General features: G+C 33.3%; 1 protein-coding gene across 4 annotated transcripts in view; it reads right to left on the reverse strand.

Annotated features, from left to right (window-relative positions):
- Positions 1 to 272: 272 nt before the first annotated feature.
- Positions 273 to 20,218, reverse strand: part of PKIA (cAMP-dependent protein kinase inhibitor alpha) — a 94,816-nt gene continuing 74,870 nt past the window's right edge. For 2 of the 4 annotated variants that reach the window (XM_055318393.1, XM_055318391.1), the window contains 2 exons: positions 5,471 to 5,648; positions 273 to 2,448 (listed from right to left, as the gene is read on the reverse strand). In XM_055318393.1, the coding sequence (XP_055174368.1) occupies positions 2,369 to 2,448; positions 5,471 to 5,621 (231 nt within the window). In that variant the 5' untranslated portion in view covers positions 5,622 to 5,648 and the 3' untranslated portion in view covers positions 273 to 2,368. Of the gene's footprint in view, positions 2,449 to 5,470; positions 5,649 to 9,503; positions 9,618 to 12,195; positions 12,279 to 20,218 lie in introns of those variants that run through there. The other 2 variants (XM_055318392.1, XM_055318394.1) reach the window with 2 other exon arrangements.

The raw sequence follows: 20,218 nt of genomic DNA on the forward strand, positions 1-20,218 counted from the left end.
TAGTAGGCACTCACTGCATATTCCCAACCTAATGCCTTAGTTTTCCACCCTTTCCTTTTCTCCTTAAAAATTCAATCCCATATATATTACTGACTTGCAAGTAAAAGATATTACAATATAATTTGGAAGACACTGTGGGCTTTTGCTGAGCAACATTTATAGGATGTGGACGTTTTGGAAAGTTGATTTTTATCTTCTAGCTTGGGAATGCCTCTGGGTTTGAATATAGCAGACAAAGTAGCAGTAAAAGGTCAAAATAATTCAAAAGCTCCTTATGACTTTGCAATTTAGCACTATTATATATTCAAAGACAAGCATGACACCACATGCATTAATAATAGTATATCACATAGGAATATAAACTCTCCACATACACTCAGCACTAGTCCTAAACTTAACAAAATCACAGGTAATCAGTTTGGAATTCCACAACTTTAAGGATGGAGAAAACTTTATCTAGATTCACAAGAAAGCCATGAGGATAGTAAATGAGGATATTGAAAAAGTGATTTTATGGGTTGGATGTTTTAAATGAACTACCAGAGATTGTCTAAAAAAGCTTAGGAACCTCTCTTCCCACTTTTAAGTCTATTAACAGGTGGATTTATTTGAATTTTAACGTGAGATTTTGGACCCTAACTGGTTAGAATGAAGTACTCTAATATTTAGTCTTCCTTCTATTTTCTGAGAGACTCATTCTATTAACATTTTTTTTCTAATAATATCTGATTGAGGACCAAATGATACCCACCCTTATCCTACTTATTTGGAAAATACTATAAGGGGAAATGAGGGCAAACTGGCCTTTTATCCTATAAGCAGCTACAGAGAAGGGCTGAATTCCCAGTATGTCCATGGAGATTATCTGTGGAAATGCTGCTTAACCTACCTCACATGGGACTATCTCTAAGACCTTGAGGATAATTAAGTGGGGTATTTATTGTAAAGGGTCTTCCTGTTATCTGTTATTTGTCCAGTTATCCATGAGCCATTGAAATATTACTGGTTCCTTATTTATTACTACTGATAAATGATTTTATAATACTGACCAATGGGATTACATAGCTCACAGAAACTTTCCATAGAAGAACCATGATGTCAAAACACAGCAGAGGCTATCAACAGTATTTTGTTAGCTTCTAATGATAATTATTATTGTATCAGAATGCAATTCACACTAACTGTTAGTAAAAGTTTACAAACATTAAAAAGTGCATAATAACATTTGTATCTGATAGGGCTGAAAAAAGACATGAAAAACACAATGCAAGGGCTTTACTTTTGTGATTGGTGTCCACATGATTGCAAGATAATTTTTTCCATCTGTTACAGCTCCATGCAGATAAGTTGTCCTCCAAATTTAAATAGTAGCATACAGCATTGAGAAGTTTGATTCCATAAGAACAAAATGTTTCCCGTTCTTAATATTATCTTGTTTTATCTTTCCCACCATCTTGATTATCCAAAATCCTCATAATTAAAAACTTTTAAAAAATATATTAGTTGGGAAAAGTTCTCCAATTGAAAATAAAACAAAATTTGCATATTGAATTCTGGTCTGTGCAGACACCAAACAGACTGAATTCAAGTAAAATTCACATTAACAGATAGTTTCAAATGCCTGTATAATAAAGCAAAAGAGTCTTAATTCATTGGTTAGACTTAATAAATTCACCAACAGTGAATCAAGGGGAAAGATTAAGTTAAAAAAAAAAGTGCGATCTATCCTGTGTACACCACCACACTGTGGAGAAGGAAAAAGGCAGCCCTTTTAAAAATGAGTGGTATAAAAATTCACAGTAACATACATTATTTTTGTTTCTCATAAGCAATCAAAGAAGGGGGCAGTGCTGAGCATCTATTATACAATACAAAACAGTGTAAATAACACAGCAGGAACACACAGATACATAATGCTAAAAAACAGTGCTTTCTGGATGGTTCTTTTACTGAGTGAATACTTGGACCAGAGATATTTAAACTCTGGGGTTCAACCAACCTTTTGCAATTAGACACAATTAAATCCTCTGACATTGTGAGGGGCCAGATGCTACAGGAAGAATCATCATCTAGGTCAGTGCTACTCTCTACAAGCATTTTGTCATATGGTCAAGTGAAAAGATCCATACAAAAATGACATCCAAACACAAGCCACATGATTTCAACCATTGCTAATGACAGAGGTAGAGAAAAGTCTGTCTGCAGCCACAGCCTCTGCCCCCATTTTTAACATGATAATGAGCAGATTCCTACAATGCAGCACAGCTATATTTCCCCCCCCTTTTTCACTCATGGAAACAAATGCATTCCAGCCAGGCCTGGAGATTTGAGACATTGTCAGATGTTGCTGAAGTTATCAAAGTGGGCTTTAGCTTTCAGATTTTGCTGCTTCTCCCTGGGCTTCCCCACTTTGTTCTGTGGAACTTCGTTGTGCATCTTCTTCACCTTCTGTAAGAGACAATGAGAAAAAGATAAAGGCAAAGTAAAAACTATTTTCTATATTTACTGACTCTTAAGATATCATATTGGGAATTTCAGAGATACTCAAAAAGTCTGAAGTTCTCATAGAGACAAGTGTATTTTATTGGTAATCAATTCTTCAATTAGTGTTTCAAAGGCTGGCTAATTCTGGTTCTGTGAACTAGGGACAGCATGGCTCAAAAACAAAATAATAATTTATACAGTGCTTAGTGATCACCTATGCTTTTGATAAATAGCTAGGAAATCTCAAGGCCAGGTTTTGACACTTAGAGTTTCACAGGTTGCAGAAATTGAAAGTGATTTTAGGCAGAAATCAGAATGGGAAGCAAGTTTACTATTTCACTCCTGTATTATTTTAAGAAATATTTAAAATTGCATTTTACATTATTTATATTACTTGTTGAGAACCCACCTGCTTTCTCAGATGTTTAGTTACTTTACCCTGGGTGGCTCAGCGGTTTAGCGCTGCCTTCAGCCCAGATATGGTCCTGGAGACCCGGGATCTAGTCCTATATCAGGTTCCCTGCGTGGAACCTGCTTCTCTCTCTGCCTGTGTCTCTGCTTCTCTCTCTGTGTGTGTCTCTCATGAATAAATAAATAAAATCTTTAAAAAAATTAAAAGCAACAGTACAAGATGAAGGGACATTATGTTAGCTCATGGGTCTCTGGCCAGATAGTTATGGCCTCCAGTCTGCCCTTGAAGAACATAAACTATATCAATATTTGCTGAGTGTTTGTTATCATAATTCAAATAGATAGAGGTGAGTAGGCTGTTCCATTCTTTAAATGGATGTGTTAAGAGGCAATTTCTCCTTTATTCTTAATGAGTATACACAAAACATTTCACCAGATACTATACTTTAAGGAAATTAAAAGCAGTTCTACATAAATATACATATTCTGTTCCTAAAGGGGTTTTCAGAATATAACGAAGCATTATATATCATGTTCACAAACTACTTTCATTATTACAGCAATGAATAGCCTCCCAAAATGTGTAGATGGCCTGAATCTGAGATGTGTAGATTAGCGTACAACAAAAACTTGATAAATATGAAAAGCTCTTGGTAACCAAAAGAATGAAGTCAAATTAGGGCAGATACAAGACAGAAGAATATTTAAGGATGAAACTGACTGCATAAATACAAGATGAGGAATTTGACTTCCATGGAGCTTGGAACTTTCTAGGTGTCTGAGAACACTTCTCACGGCTTAGCATAATGCTGCAGTCACAGATTCGTTGCTAAATAGATGCTTGTTAGAAAGTTGAAATAAACATGGGACAGCAATATTATTGAGTATAAACTAAAAAGAAGTTGAAACACTCAAGAATTATAGAAGTCCCTCATAATATTCAGCTATTGATATTGCATTTGTCATTATATATTTGTCATAACTGCAGTTACTATATTTAGTTCTTTGTACTTAAAATAATAAAAAAGTTACTACTGTTTATATTTTGCCTGTTGCTGGACTTTAGGATTTGAAGAGAAAAATTTTCAGGAGCCTGGAGAATAGTAATTAAAATATAGAAATGTTTAGAAAAGAAGACATTTGATAGCATAAAGATATTTTAATTAATTTAACTTGTTTAATAATACTGCTAATATAAAATATAATTATTTTATTATATTTATTAATATGAAATCAATTTATTTCACTTGTTATATAATTTAATATATTCTCTTGTATAAGCTAGGTCTTAATGCTGATGAGTCTTAATTTCAGCGAAGACTGAAGAGGAAGAAATAAAACTGCTCTATCAATAATATTAGAGGTGTCTTAAAATTAATGCAGATTATTTAAAATAGAATATTAATTTACAAATAAAAATATAAATCTCATAAAAGAAATTAGCAAACTCTCAAAGACCACAGAAAAAATTTTACTTACTTCATGCAACCAAATTGCAATAATTCCCTAAGTCCTTTCTGACAGCTGCTTTCCTAAGTAACTTCTAGTAGTAAATAACAGAGAAACAACAAAACCTAAAGTATGCATAAGCCTGTATATTTCCAAGATTGTGGTAGTAAAGTTTTATTTTCAATTTGAATTTGAAAAGACCAATCTGTGACCTGCTAACCCTTAGCCATTGAATAAAGTACTATCCCTAGGTATTTTAGGGTAATGTTGTTTAGTTTCATTAACATAAAACTCTGACTCCGTTTTCCAATAACCAGAAAGCTTTACCATCATAAAAATTCTAATAGCAAAGAAGTACTGAGTGGTTACCATGAGTCAGAAACTCCTAAGTGCTTTTCATGTACACAACTTTGTGGTTCCTCTGTGGTAAACTCCTTTTTTTCACTTTTAAAGGTTATTTTTACACAAGATTTGTTAGGGAAAGACATCCAGTTTTAAATCTTGCAAAAGCTATGAATGAAAGAACTATTAGGATTTATTTAAATACTAAGAAATACTTTGATATTACAAACTTGTTTTACTTTTTCATTGGTAAAGTCTGATTACTTGGGTAGGAAGAGTGCAAGGCCCAATAATAAGACAAATTTTCCACACACTAGTTCTATCATGAAAAGAAAACTGTAAGACCTTTTTACCAAAGACACTGATGTAATTTTACTTCCATTTTTCAATAGAATTGGTCCCAGAGACCCTGTGCCTTTGAAATGGTTATTGAAATATTATAGATGGCCAATATTGAAGGGCTCCAATTTTGTTAAATATTCTATATAGAAATTTCAGAGCTTTTATAGAGATTAGGATTTTTTTAAAAAAACCTATGTGTTTTATTGATTGCATTACCAAAATAAGATTAAGGATTCTGCATTTGAGTGGGAAACCCTATAAAGAAGAGTCATTGAAAATGGAGTATGAGTGATTAAGAGATTAGTCCCTGACTTCTCTTCCTTAGACTGTTTATAACTCTACTAAATTACTTTCAAAGGTGATTTTTCATGTTTTAATCCTACTTAGTGAAATGCTACAAATCATCCCATGTTCAGAGAGAGATGTGTGACAAGCAACTCACCTGTCTTGTTGATATCAAGACCTGCTAATTTCAAGGCTAATTCATTGCTGTTGCCACTTGCAGAGGAAACCAGGATATCATGTATTGCATTTCTTCTACCTGTTCTTCCTGAAGCAATGAAATCTGCATATGTAGTTTCCACATCAGTCATTGCTAACAAATATCCACATAGCAGGGACTACAAAACAAAGAAAAACTAATATAAGGTTGGTGAATGGTAACATTTAACAAAGACACTTATTAAATTATTGGCCTACAATATGAACGTGAAATAATGGTCTTGCTTAGGTGTCCACAGAGCAAGTAATGCTTTAATCCTTGATCAAACATCAGGGAATTTTTTCTGTAAAGGCCTGATGGTAAATAAATTAGGCTTTGAGGGCTAAATGGTCTCTATTCCAGCTACTCAGTTTTGTGGTTGTGGTGCAAAAGTAGTTAAAGTAATTACATTAAATGTCAAACAAACTGTATTTGCAAAAATAGTAATAGGATCAGATTTGGCCTGAATACCATAATTTGTGGACACCTGGTTTAGATCATAAAATTCTCCTTCTCTAATACTATTTCAGTCAGTCTTCAAAGGCAGAGAGAAGAACCTGAGATCAGTAGCCTACCAAGGTTGGGGGCAGAATGGAAGTGGTCCATCCTAGAGATAAGCAGAATGCAAGTACATTGTCTGCAGAGTCTAATAATGAAATTAACCAAAATTCAGTTTGCTTTTTATCATCACCATGTGCAAGCAATTCTAAGCAATGTCAGTGCCCAAATAACTGCTCCAAGTCCAGGAGGATGGCTCCCTTTGGCCCCCTAGTTAAGTCATTGCTTGAGAGGAATAACAATCTTTCTTGACTGAATCTTTGAAATAAAATGTTCAAGTTTAAAAAGGAGTCAATGAGGGGTGCCTGGGTGGCTTAATCGGTTAAGTCACACTCTTGATTTCAGCTCAGGTCATGATTTCAGGGTCGTGAGATCAACCCCAGTGTGAAGCCTATTTAAGATTCTCTTTCTCCCTCTCCCTCTGCCCCACCCACCCTAAAAAAAAAAAAAAAAGCCAATGAAAGTGACTTTTCCAAACTTGTAATATATATGCTTAAAGACTCAATGAAATAAAATATTTTCAAGGTACTTTTTTAAAAAAGATTTTATTTATTTATTTATTCATGAGGCACACAGAGAGAAAGAGAGAGAGAGAGTCAGACACATAGGCCCAGGGAGAAGCAGGTTCCCTGCAGGGAGCCCGATGTGGGACTCAATACCAGGACCCCAGGATCACAACCTGAGCCAAAGGCAGACACTCAACCACTGAACCACCCAGGTGTCCCTCAGGGTAAAATATGATATACGCATTAACAAAAAACTACCAAAACCAAATCTTTAGTTTTTTTCTGTTTAAATTTATGTTCTTCCCTAAAAATCAAAAGATGGATAGAAGAAACAATAAATTTCTGTTGTATTGTCTAAACAGAATTTTAAAGTGAAATCATTTCCCTCCTATTCCAATTACATTTTTTATAGTTTAAGATTAAGAACATATCAATAATCAAGAGAAAGGAATCTTTTCAAAAGATAAGAAATATGGGCCGCCCGGGTGGCTCAGTGGTTTAGCGCTGCCTTCATCCCAGGGTGTGATCCTGGGATCGAGTCCCACATCGGGCTTCCTGCATGGAGCCTGCTTCTCCCTCTGCCTGTATCTCTGCCTCTCTCTCTCTCTGTCTCTCATGAATAAATAAATAAAATCTTAAAAAAAAAAGATAAGAAATACGGGGGAAGTAAAAGTTGGAACCCATACATCATCATGGCATGCACACACTCTGAAATAACTTGATGCCATCTACACTGCAATTTAGGAAAGCAGTCAGTAGCACATTCTTTTAGACTTAGTTCCCCCAATGCATATTGATGAGGGAGCTACTAATTCAATCTAGAGAAAACTTTTATATTTTCTCTTTCTCTTAAGAGGAAGCTGAAACAGGAAGGAAGAATAGCATAATATACATTTGAAATGGGAAAAATATGTATACGACCTACTTACTGTGATTATATTATCAATAACATTGGTTTCCATTCACTCAACTATATCTACTATTATTTTTAAGGGAATATGATTTAATGACTATTATTTTACTTAAAATTTCAAAATGCTCCTCAGAAGATCCTTTTGGAAAATCACTTGACCTCTTGGTCTTCCATTTTCTAATAAGTAATAGGACAGCTGAATGGCATGATGCTTAATGGCACTTCATGCGAAGATGTAAAAACAGCGATCACTTAAAAATATCTCATTTCAAAAATTTTGAGTTTGGAGATTTCTTTCATAGCCATAACCACCTATTCTTGAAAAAAGAATATTCACTTATTCTTTTTTTCTTAATGAATCTGTTCTTCACACTGATTATATTTTTATATTTTTATATTTTTAATTCCTTTAATCCTTTTTAAGCTTCCTCTAGATCCAGTCTGGATCAGTTGCTGACCAATTTCATGTAACTTCTTATTGGCATCAAGAAGTTCCTTTGACCTACTGTCACTTTGATCTTCCTAATAAGCTTCACCTAGGAAAACAGTATGGAGCACTTTCTCTGATCTCATTAACTGGGTAACTGAGTGTTACCAGAAAAAGTCACAAAATTGTGCCAGTTGGCTCAACTAGAAATTTTCGATTCTATTATTAGTATACACTCTGAGTTGTTCAGAAATTCTTTAGTTCACCTCTAGTTGACTCTTTCATATGCTTTTCTCTGTGGGAAGGATTCCAAATGCTTTCCAGGCCACACAACCAGATACCACCTGCATTAAGAGATGACTTTGCATCTTCCTTCTCTGAGAAGACATAGGACATCTACTGCAAATTCTTTTAAATTTCTTCCTCTCTCAAACACATTTCTCTGTAAAACATTATTTCTTCTTTTCTGGATGACCTAGGCTCTTTCTAAGATATGATATTAATTCTATTTCCTGTCACCTCCTGTAGGACCTTGCTCCATCCATTATTTTTTCCTCAATAATAATTTCTTCTTTATCCTCTTCATTTTCCCATAAGTCTATAAGCATGTTCAAGTCCTCTTACTAAATAAACAAAAACCAAAAATCAAAACCAACAACAAAAAACTCCAATCATTTAACCAAATATTCTTTCTTCAACCTTTATACATCTTTATACATGTATAAAGATACATCTTTGCACAACCATCTCTTTTCTTTATTAAATTTCTCAGAAGGTTTCAGCTACTTTTATTTTCTTACTTTCCTTGAACAAAACTTGAAAATTTCTGTATTCCACTGGCTTTTATGTAGTATATTTTTTTTTGGAGATTACTTTTTTATAGATCACTAAAATGGTTTGTATTAACATTAAATAGCTGCTTAATTATTAAGTTTCTGGAGAGTGCCCATCCTGTTTGAATTCTCTATAATACTTAATATTGCCAGTTACATTCTCCTTGAAACTCTACCCTGGCACATAATGCAAGCTACAGAGGCAAGATTATTAAAGGTATTATTATAGCTCTCTGTAATTTAATCTAGACTTTCCATATTTCTGTACTCAATGTTTTATCTATAAATTGTGATAAATATACTTAGTTCTTAAGGTGGCTATGACAATTTATCTGCATTATGTATCTAAAGAACCTAACAAAATATTTGGTACATGGTGGGTACTGATAAAAGAAAACAAAAACAAAACAAAACACCACAGCTGTCACCTTACTATCCTCGTTCCATCCTATTTGACTTTTGTATTCTTCAGATTTCTCTTCCTACGGCACATTTTGTAGGAATTCAGGGTCAGTCCTTGGCCTTTTTTACTTCTTTCCTTTTAAACTTGAAATACTCATCTAATCCTGTGGCTTTTAATTCCTCTCTATGGATAATGCAAAAGTATGCATCTCCTGTTCAGACTTTTTTCCTCAGGCTCCTCACACACAAGGGCAAGTGCTTGCTAAATAGATATTTTCACCTAGTTTTGCACAAGCATTTCAAATTCAATAAAACAAAATAAGACGACAATGAAACACAAATAGAGTAAACTGACCTCACTAATACACTTTGTTGGAGCATACTTGTGCTTTTTTCTTTCACTCGATAGCCATGTGTAATCACTTGACTGGTCATGTTGATTTTTATTTGATCTCATTCATTTTTACTCCTTGTAAAACACAGGAAAAGATCTTCTCAGGATTATTGCTGAGTTTTCCACAATCTGGAAAGAACTTACTTTTGTTGCCTTACCTTCAACCACTAGCTCTTACGCTAGGTCCCTTGCAGAATAAGGCACAATATTTTTCCAGAGTTTCTCAGCTGCTCTATTGCTCAAGCCTGTGATTCTAATTCAAATGCCTTCCTCTGACAAACCTGCTTGTTGAAATGGACTTGTCTCAGAATTCAGCCAAATGCCATCTCTCTCTGTCTTCTTTTCCCTATCTTTTCAGCTGGCACTTCTGCTTGGGCCTTGATTTGTACCTATTACAGAGCACTTAAATTCTAACTGGCATTATAATTACCTCTCCTCCTAGACAGATCATAAGCTCCAACAAAGCAGGAACTACATTTTAATGTTTTAATTACATATAATTTCTAGTAGAGTCCTTTGCATATACTCAGTGCTAAATGAAGTATATCGAATAGAACTAAACAATACAGAAAAAAACATTTTGCATCCTTCAGTAGCCACAGAAAACTTCCCTCTTCCCTATTTATACTAAATTACCAAATCCTAAAAATTCATAAATTTTTATAGGTGGAGAATCTGAGGACTATACAATTCTGTGACATGCATATAAGCCTAATAAATATTATCTCATAAAAGTTTAAGGAAAGGTGAAGTTACAGGAATAAGTTTGTCTCATAATCACTGTTACTGTCTCTCACTCTTAGTCTCTTTATGGGTTTTTAAAACACAGGCTTTTAAAAAAGCACAACTGCTATCATTTTTCATCTAATAATGCTATGGAGCAGGCAAAAATATCCTCATTTTCAGATGAGGAAAATAAATCTTAGAGATTATTAAGTGACTGCTAAGTAATACACAGAGCTATGACTTAACCCAAGTCTGTGGGTTTTGCATAGAAAGCATTACATTTTGCAATAGAAATTCTTATTTTTTTGCCATTATCATTTTTCTATGTAGACCGTCATAATAATACATGTGACTGTCGGGGCTTAATATCTAATTTATTTGTTTTTAATAGTTTTAAGGATATTTGAAATATCAAGAATGAGACAGGTAAAAAATGTGACATTTTTCATGAGAAAATATGAATTAAAAGAATGTGTACTGTGTTGTGATTTGTATATCTGGGAATGTTAAAAGATCCTGGCAGTAATTCTATGTATAAAGAGGGGAGCCAACAACTTAATTTGAATTTTCACTTAGTGTTCTCTTAAGTAATAAGCACATGGAATAAGAAATGGGGTTATGACAGGTGTAAATGTATATTAGGTTCACCTTCAAAATGTGTATATATGGCTTTCAATTGGCTTGAAAGACACTAATAGTGAATGTGAGAAGAGCTTAATCTTACAAACTTCTCTCCTTAAGTACTTATAAAACATAGTTACTAGACTGATGTGCTAAGTATTGTGTATTCCACTTTAGTCCATTAGAATTATTATTATAATAATAGCCATCATAAAAATAGTATTTCACTTTTATTACATTTTCTTTCTCTGGACAATAGACTTATTTTTCAGTTAAAAGAAAAATAGCTGACAAATAGCACACATAAATATCTGAATGAAGAACACAATTACATTTTTAAATAAAATATATAGGTGCTGTGTACTCTTTTTTTTTTCTCTCTCTCTCTTAACATGATAATAGTGAATTCCCATTAGATGCTGAAAAAAAGATATTTTTACACGTATGGCAGCTATGTTATTTTTTCTTACAATTAAACATTTAGACACAGATCTTCCGTTTAGTGAAATGACTATCAGAGACCAGAAATATCTTTTACACCAAATACTTCACTGTATAATGACTTGTAGTTTTGCTTAGATATTCTGGGGAAGCTATTGCTAAATGATTATGTCTAATAACCAAAAAATTATAAAGGTTAAAAAAATCTAATGTCAACAGCTGGTAGAGGTTTAATAGAGTTTAATTAGTACACACTCTGACCTTATAAAAATAAACTAATCAGAATAAAACCTGCAAAATTTACTCAAAGTGGGCTCCACTAAAGTTTCCTGTTTATGTTGCTATAATTAGAATTTTGTGGATAAAGCAAAATGGTAGTATTGCATACAAACAGGATAAAATGATATCCTTTTGTATCCAGTTATACAAAACAGCCAATTATACTAATACTCATAGTTTGATTAGAGAGGGAAAAAAACCACATTTTGTTATTTAAGTGCTGTACCATTTAAAGTTAGGTTAAATTTTAAAGCATAAATCTCCAAATATTGATATCTAAAAAGCCAATCAAAATTCATGACTAAGGAACAAGCTTGCTCTTTCTTTTTTCCCTTCTTAAAAGATGTCTCACTTTCTCACTCTTTAACAAAAGAAACAGAATATTGTTATTCTAAAGATTCTTCATTTGTATAATGGACTATTAAATTGAATTCATGATTCATGTTGGTCTTTCTTGTTTATGCTCTTTACCTTTTTAAATATCATATATACAAATTATTTAAGAGAATAAACCAAAAGTTTTTACCCTTGTAGATTTTACAGAATTAGAGAGATTTGCAAGAGGCTAGGAAAAGTATGTACTTACGTCTCCTATATTAAACAAATTGAAGCATTCCACATAGATGTGTATCTTAAAAGAAGTTGGGCCTATGAAGCTGCTAAAGTGATTTTTATAGTGACATTGAGTCATGAGCCAAATGGTGACTGGATAACATGCTAATTTTACTCCTGTAAATGGGGACATATGAAATGAGCCTCACAGACTTGGAAGAAAGAATGGAGAGAATGCCATCAGCAGGCACTGAAGTCTTCTCTCTAGTATGAATGGTATGATTTCTTTTAAGTTTAAAAGAAAAGGAAAATTTTTCCTGTCCCATATTACAAATGCAATTATATAACTTCTAAATTGTTACTTTATGAAATCATCGGAAGTGTGTTAAAAGCTTTTGAGTAGTTTACTATATGCTTAAGGCTTGGTCTACATTAGTGTTTCTGGAGCATTTTGGTCTCAGATATCCATTACATTCTCAAAAATTATTGAAAACACTAGTGAGCTTTTGTTTATGTGATTATATCTGCTTATATTTATCATATGAGAAATTAAAACTGAAAATTTTTAAAATATTTATTAATTCAGTTAAAAATATAAATAATAAACTCATACATGTTTCCATAAATAATATGTTTTAAATGAAATCTATTTTCCAAAGGAAAAAAAAGTGACAAGAATGACTTTATTTTACATTTTGCAATTCTCTGGCTTAATTTTGTAAATGTCTGGCTTTATAAAAGACATCTGGTTTCTCATATCTGCTTCTGCATTCAATCTGTCTCAATATGTTGTTTTAGTTGAAGTATATGAGGAAAATCTGGCCTTACACAGATTTTTTAGTTGGAAATATAAGGAGAGTTTTAATAGCCTTTTCAGATGATTGTGGATTTTTTTTCAATGTGGAACTCAACCATATCAATAAACAGACTATGGACTCTGTTTTATTAAAATCTATGGTCTACCTTGCACTTTAAATGGATCTTTTGCAATATATACATACATATATATATATACACACACACACATATATGTATATATACATATATATATATATTTTAGTATCAAGCATTGGTCATTTGGAAGATAACTGGTTCACTGGGTTATGCAAAAATTCCAAATAGTACCATATTATACAATATCACATTTGTTAGTAACACTACCTATCTCATCAGAAAAGTCTTTAAAGTTTGGGAAACTGAGAAGTTCACAGGGGCAGATAATAAGTTTTCCAAAACTGTAATTTTTGTTTGAAAGCTCAGATTTAATCATTGGCAGCAGATACAGTTGGATTTTGCTCCCTTGAAGTGACAAGCTCATTTTGTTCATTTTCAAGAAAATCTCTGCCAAATATCCAAGTTTGAAAAACCACAGTTTGCCTGTCAGTTGTTCTTTCAAGTAAAAAGGGTGACTAATGAAAAAGTGGCTAATTCAGCTCTCAGGCCAAGTAGTCACCCAAGTACTTTACTTGAGACAACCATCTACTTTGGTACTTTGGCAGAAGGGCTTCATGTGACTTCCTGTTTCATCACAAAGATATTAAACAGATCTGTACTCGAGGGTCAAGATTTGATAAAAATTTAGCATTTTTTACTGCTTCATCAAGTATATCTGTAGGTAAATCTAGCATTTTAGAAATATTATCTGTGAATGTGTGATAGTGAAGAATACCAGGGTTACTAGTAGAACTTGCTGTTGCTGACTTGATTGGTGTTATGTGCCAGCAGTGTTTCCCACCAGGCTTTTGCACCATTCATGCAAGGGTTGGCCAATAAAAAAAGGCAATTATCATCAATATTATTAGGAAAATTATTTTGAATCTGTGAACCCAATGAAATGTCTCAGAGACTGGCTGACAGGGTTTTGGCGACCTGCAGGAGTCCAGGGACCAAATTTTGAGAATTGTTGATCTCATATGACCAGGAAGCTGTCTGATCAACACTATAGATTATGGAAGGAAACACTTTGGTAATTTAACTGAGCAAATTTTTGATTCCTAAAATAATCTGGAAATATCAGCTATTCTATTTCCATGCTAAGTACTATCTTTTTCTTTCCTGTTATAATTCCTTCTTGTTTACCTAATTCAGGCTTAAGAATCTAGTAGCTTATTTCCAAAAAACAATCCCTTAATCTCACAAATCAGAGGGTTTCACACTAAGTATTGAGCTCAGAACAAAGTTCTAGTACTCAAAGCCTCGATTCCCTTTTTCCATGAATTGAGCTATATTCTAGTAACACTTTGGAGTGAATGACAGCAAAGAAGAAATAAAAAACACAGCCCTATTAATTTAAGCTACAATTTAAAAAATTCTACAAAAGTCTTCTCTGTTAAGGCATGATTAAATTCCTGCACCAGGTGATGATACTGCATGCTCTAGAGTATTATTTAGTATATAACAAGGACAGGTATTGCACTTCAGAAGAGTTTGGATAGGGTACCATTGAAAGCATTCTTTCAAAAAGCAGCCTCATATACTGAGTTATCTCACAGAGATGGCAATTTTTATTACCTAGGTGAAGTCAAATTAGGTTTTTATTCTGAACCTAAGGCATTGACCTTTTTATCACAAAAACATTGCCAGAATGAATTTTGCCCAATATGAGAAAAAAATAGAATGTCTCTTGCTGGTTTTCACAATAAAATTTTGATTAATATTATTAGAACTGATATCCAATCGCCCTTGGTTGAAGGAAGTTCTTCACTTTCTTCCTGATTTTCAGTTTATAATACAAATTCTGAGGTTCAAAAATGTTCCAATATTTGATACTAGTGATTATTCTTCTCAATCTTTTCTCTATTCATCAATTCATCTCTTATCCCAGTGAGGTGATAATTGTGACCCTTATGTTTTCATTCAAAGTTTTATGTATAGTTATCTATCTAGATATATAGACCAATAAACATCTATCTATATTTCTATTTCTATCTATCTATCTATCTATCTATCTATCATCTATCTATCTATCGGGATATACATAGATATATACTTCCTTTTTTTGACATGGGCACATTTTCACATTGTTTTTGTAAACTCATAATTAGTCATTTGCATCATCACTTAAATTATTCTCTGGAACTTCCTTTAGCTCAGATTCAAATCTTTTTTTTTTTCCTTTCCACAATGCTTATCAAATCAAAACTTTGTAATAAGAAATCTCAGCCTAAAAATGTTACAAAGCCAGAAGTATAGGCTATATTGCTTTAGGAAATAATTTCCGTGTCTAATTAGGCAACAAGTGACTTCAAAGTTACTCATTTGTAGCTTTGTTCATTTCTAGCTGACCTCTTTACCATCTCTAACAACAGCAATTTCTTTATTTTATTGTGCTTCTTCGGTCTTAATTATTCTTTCAAATTCTTATTCTCCACAGAAAATCTTGCCTGATGACTTTATGAAGATCAAGGTCATCCTACATAATTTTCTTCAATTCCTCTTTCTTTATCCTCACATGAAAATTGTACATCTCTTTATTCAAGAGTCCTTTTGCCCAACATTAATACCTGACTAGTACTTTTTATTCTATCTCCTTTTTCATTATTGTTACTTCAGTTCTGCCCTTTACTTCTTTTCCCTATTTCTCCAATACCTGTAAAATTGCTTACATTTTCCCTGTTATATATAAAATATATTTCATCTTTTAATTCTTTATGTTCTTTAGGACACTAACATATTTTTTTCATTTACTCCCAAACTTATAGGAAAAGAGGTAGTTACCGATTTTTCCTGCTTTCTCTATTTTTATTTTCTTTGCAATATGACTCACACATTTATTAATTTATCAGAATTGCTTTCTTAAAGAAAAACCATTACAGATTAATCACAAAATTCAAGGTTTTTCACAATAATAATCTATATAAAATTGCTGACAGTATTTTACATTGCTATTTCTCTCTTAAAATGTTTTTCATCTTTGGCTACCAAAGTTACTGCTCTTTATTTCCCCATAATCTTTTTCTGGTATTTCTTCTTGCTCTTTCCTCTGCTTACCTCTTATATAATATTTATTCTTTTTCTTTTTGTTTTTTATGTTCTTTTTGATAATCTCTTTTACCTCCATACTCTTAACCTGTATATAGGTGACTATCAAATCTATAATATTTGGGGCCTGATATTTTTCTGAAGTGTAGCCTGAGAAATTCTTTTCTTAAGATTTTATTTATTTATTTATTGCATACACAGGCGAGAGTGGGGGAAGGACAGAGGGAGAGAATCTGAAGCAGACTCCCCACTGAAAACAGGGTCCAGAATAGGGTTGTATCTCACCAGTGAGAGATCATGTCCTGAGCCAAAACCAAGAGTCAGACACTTAGCCCACTGAGCTACCCAAGTGCCCCTGGTTTGAGAATTTTTATTGCCTATTGAATATTCCACCATGATTGTCCTCAAAAACTCAAATTTAGTTAAGTTCAAAATGGGATCTCTTTGCTGTATCTCCACCTCCACCCCCAAAACTATACATTATTTAATAATTTTAGTGCATATTATTACTATTTGCTCAGGCACCCAGGATAGAAATCTTAAAATTGTCTTCATCCCAATAATTATGCACATTTCATCTTTACAGCTAATCATTTTTCAAACCTCATTATTTTAATTCAATGTCTATTTTATATTCTTCATTTCCATTTTTTCTCTGGTCACTGCCTTCATCATCTTCTTCTTGACACTGAAGTTATAACTACTTTCTTAATTAAATATATTTTTCTCCAATTTACCCTTTACATTATCACCAGAATGAACTTTATAAAACATAAAAATACTCAAAAATTCTTCAGTGGCTCCTTGAAACCCACCAAACATAGTTTAATTTTTTTTTTTGCATGGCCTTCTAGAATGTGAAGCCAACCTACTTTACAAGTATCTTTCCTTAAACTATCTCTCTCCTGTATACTAAGGTTCATTCATAGCTATCACTTGTCTTCTATTGGTTTTCTTTTCTTTTCTTTTTTTAAATTTGACAGAGAGAGAGAGAGAGCTTGAGCACAAGCAGGGGAAGGGGCAGAAGAAGGAGAAGCAGAAGCAGAGTCCCCGCTGAGCAGGAAGCCTGACTCAAGGCTTGATCTCAGGACCCTGGGATCCTGACCTGAGCTGTAGGCAGATGCTTAACTGACTGAGCCACCCAGGCGCCCCTCTATTGGTTTTCTAATGCTGTTTTCTCAACCTAAAATGCTCTTCTCGCCCAATGACAACAAAATCCTGCTCATCTCTCAAGGTGAATTTATAAACCACACCCTCTTCCCAGTTCCAGGTATAATGATGAATTTTTTTATAGTGTTCATTTAATTTGTGCTGTGCAAGAATTAATTATTTTTATGTTGCTCTTCTCTTTTATTTTATTTTCCTGGAGATTTGGTTCTTAAATTTTTTACTTCCTCACAGTGGTTGGTTCAGGATTTTTTATGTTGTTCACATACCTATAAAAAGCATTTTGTAGAGTTGATTTTAATTACCTTAAACTTCTTATGGGTTAGGTAAACTTATCAAGGTCATACCATTGTCAATAGTAAAGGTAGGCTGAGAAAGCATGTTTCCTTATTTTTATTCAGTTCTTTTCCTGTCTTGAAGACTTTTCATCAATTTGAGGAGGTGAGCTATAAACACTTCCTCTAATATACTTTTCTTCTATATATTCTTAATTATAATAGTATTAAAAAAAAAACAACAAAAAACACTCTAGAGTTCCTAATAATCTTTCCTATTTTCACTGTACTTAACAGCTCTCTCTTTTTAGAGTGTTGTTTTTAATTAAATATATATGATTAAATAGCAAATTAATACATGGAATGATCTGTTCTGTCCTTCTCTTGTTAGAGCATTTTACATCACTTATTTAATATTTCAAGGGGTTTATAAATCATTTATCTGCTAATCTTTGCAACATCCCTGCTGAGACCGTCAATTAGCTGAAGAAGTACTGCTGGTTGGCAAGTGACAAGTAATATTACTTGCACTTTACAGATGAAGAAACTAAAGCAGAAAGAGGTTAATCGACTTGACCATGTCTTACACAGTCTGTGGTAGTACTGTTAGAATGGGAGCCTGAGGTTTTTCACATCAAAATTGCAAAAGCATTAAAAGTCTGGGGCTGGGGCTGTTCTTAGTTATATAATACTTTCTAAATCCTTTGTCTTATCTTCTCCTTTTTTGGGTCTGTAGGATTTTAAGGAGAAAAGATACCTTTAAAATCCATACCTTCTCATTGAACTAAGACTATTTTTTCCCTATATCAAATAAATATTTAGCTTTTGAAAGGATGTTAGGACACTGACACATTTATTTTCAAAATAACTCATTAACTTTTCCATCTTTAAAATAACAATGAAAGGTCAAATCAAGCTCAGTAATATTGTCTGGTCTGCTCCAAGTTATAACAATGACCATAAAAATAATGAAACCACTATTGTTTACTAGTGTTTTATCAAAAATAACAAAATATTGACTATATTCCAGATTCCACACCAAATTATATAGTTTGTGAGAATTATATAATTTAAATTTCTCAACAGTTCTATCAAATATGTATTCTCATTATCAAACTTTCAAAGATGAAACAACACGGATTTGGAAACATTAAGTCATGAAACTGGTAGGTGATTTAATCACTTATAAAAGTAGCTGATTGGGCAGCCCTGATGGCCCAGCGGTTTGGCGCCACCTTCAGCCCGGGGTATGATCCTGGAGACCTGGGGATCGAGTCCCACGTCGGGCTCCCTGCATGGAGCCTGCTTCTCCCTCTGCCTGTGTCTCTGCCTTTCTCTCTGTGTTTCTGTCATGAATAAATAAATAAAATCTTTAAAAATAAATAAATAAAAGTAGCTGATTGTCAGCAATATTTCTTTTAAAGTATGGAAGCAGTTCATATACTGTTTTAAGACATAGGATGATAGTTTATTGACATCCCTACAGTACCTGGTTTTTTAATATTATCATCTGAGATACAAAATAATTGACATCACCATTTCTTCCTTGATTTCTATATTTGTTTTAGAAACATTTTGCATTCCAATTTCCATAGATCTGGTCTACTCATCCAGGTGATGGTCCTCATCTTTAGACGTCTCAGGGCTGTTCAGCCTTGTGATAGTAAAAGCACACTCACCAGGGACTAGGAGTTTGAAAAGGACTTACTAAATTGATACCTAAAACAAAAATGATTTCAAAATATGAAAAAAAATCTGCAAAACTGAGACATAAACTTCGTTAAATAATTTGTCCAACACCAATATTTGTACAATTCATCAACTGCTATGTTGTTCAATCTCAGAGAGTTATGTTGGGCCCAGAGAGTGAAAGAGCAAGCATACAGTGGAGAGAGCTGTCTGGTATAGGAGGGCCAGGAATTTGTGACTAATTGAGTGGGCAGCATGAAGGTAGAGTGCCCTTCAGTGAGAATTCTGGGATTGCTTCTAGATCTCTAACTTGGATGGATGATAAGATGGCATTTTTTGGTGAATGATAAAGGAAAGGAAAGGCAGCAGCAGCAAAAGTCTAAAATGGCACTTTAACATTTCACAATGTCACATTTAAAGTAAATCTGGCATTCTTTTCTGAATGAATGAAAATGCATTAACTGAAAACACACATTCACACACATGCTAATATCTGCTCTTCTGCAATCAAGTATTTTTTGCATAATGTCTAAATATCTATCCCAATTGAAATAGTGCTTATGCAACTCCAATATGCCTCTTTTCAGCCCAAAAGAAAAACAGTTGCTATGATTATGTTTTCATGTATTTTAATATATGTATCATCATTGCCAATTATCTGCAGTGCAGATATGAGTTTTCTATATAGTATTTAATATCTCCCTTTATTGAAAATCTCATTGTTCAGGGGCACCTGAGTGGCTCAGTCAATTAAGCATCTGCCTTCTGCTCAGGTAGTGATCCTGGGGTCCTGGGACTGGGGCTCTCTGTTCAGCAGCGAGTCTGCTCTCCTTCCCTCATGTTCTCTCTCTCAAATAAATAAAATCTTTTTAAAAAATGAAAAAAGGGGAAAATATCATTCAGTATTATAATGTTTTTCATGTTTATTATATGTCTGAATGTTAG

Source organism: Nyctereutes procyonoides, unplaced genomic scaffold (assembly GCF_905146905.1).
Source record: "Nyctereutes procyonoides isolate TBG_1078 unplaced genomic scaffold, NYPRO_anot_genome, whole genome shotgun sequence".
Lineage (NCBI taxonomy): Eukaryota > Metazoa > Chordata > Mammalia > Carnivora > Canidae > Nyctereutes > Nyctereutes procyonoides.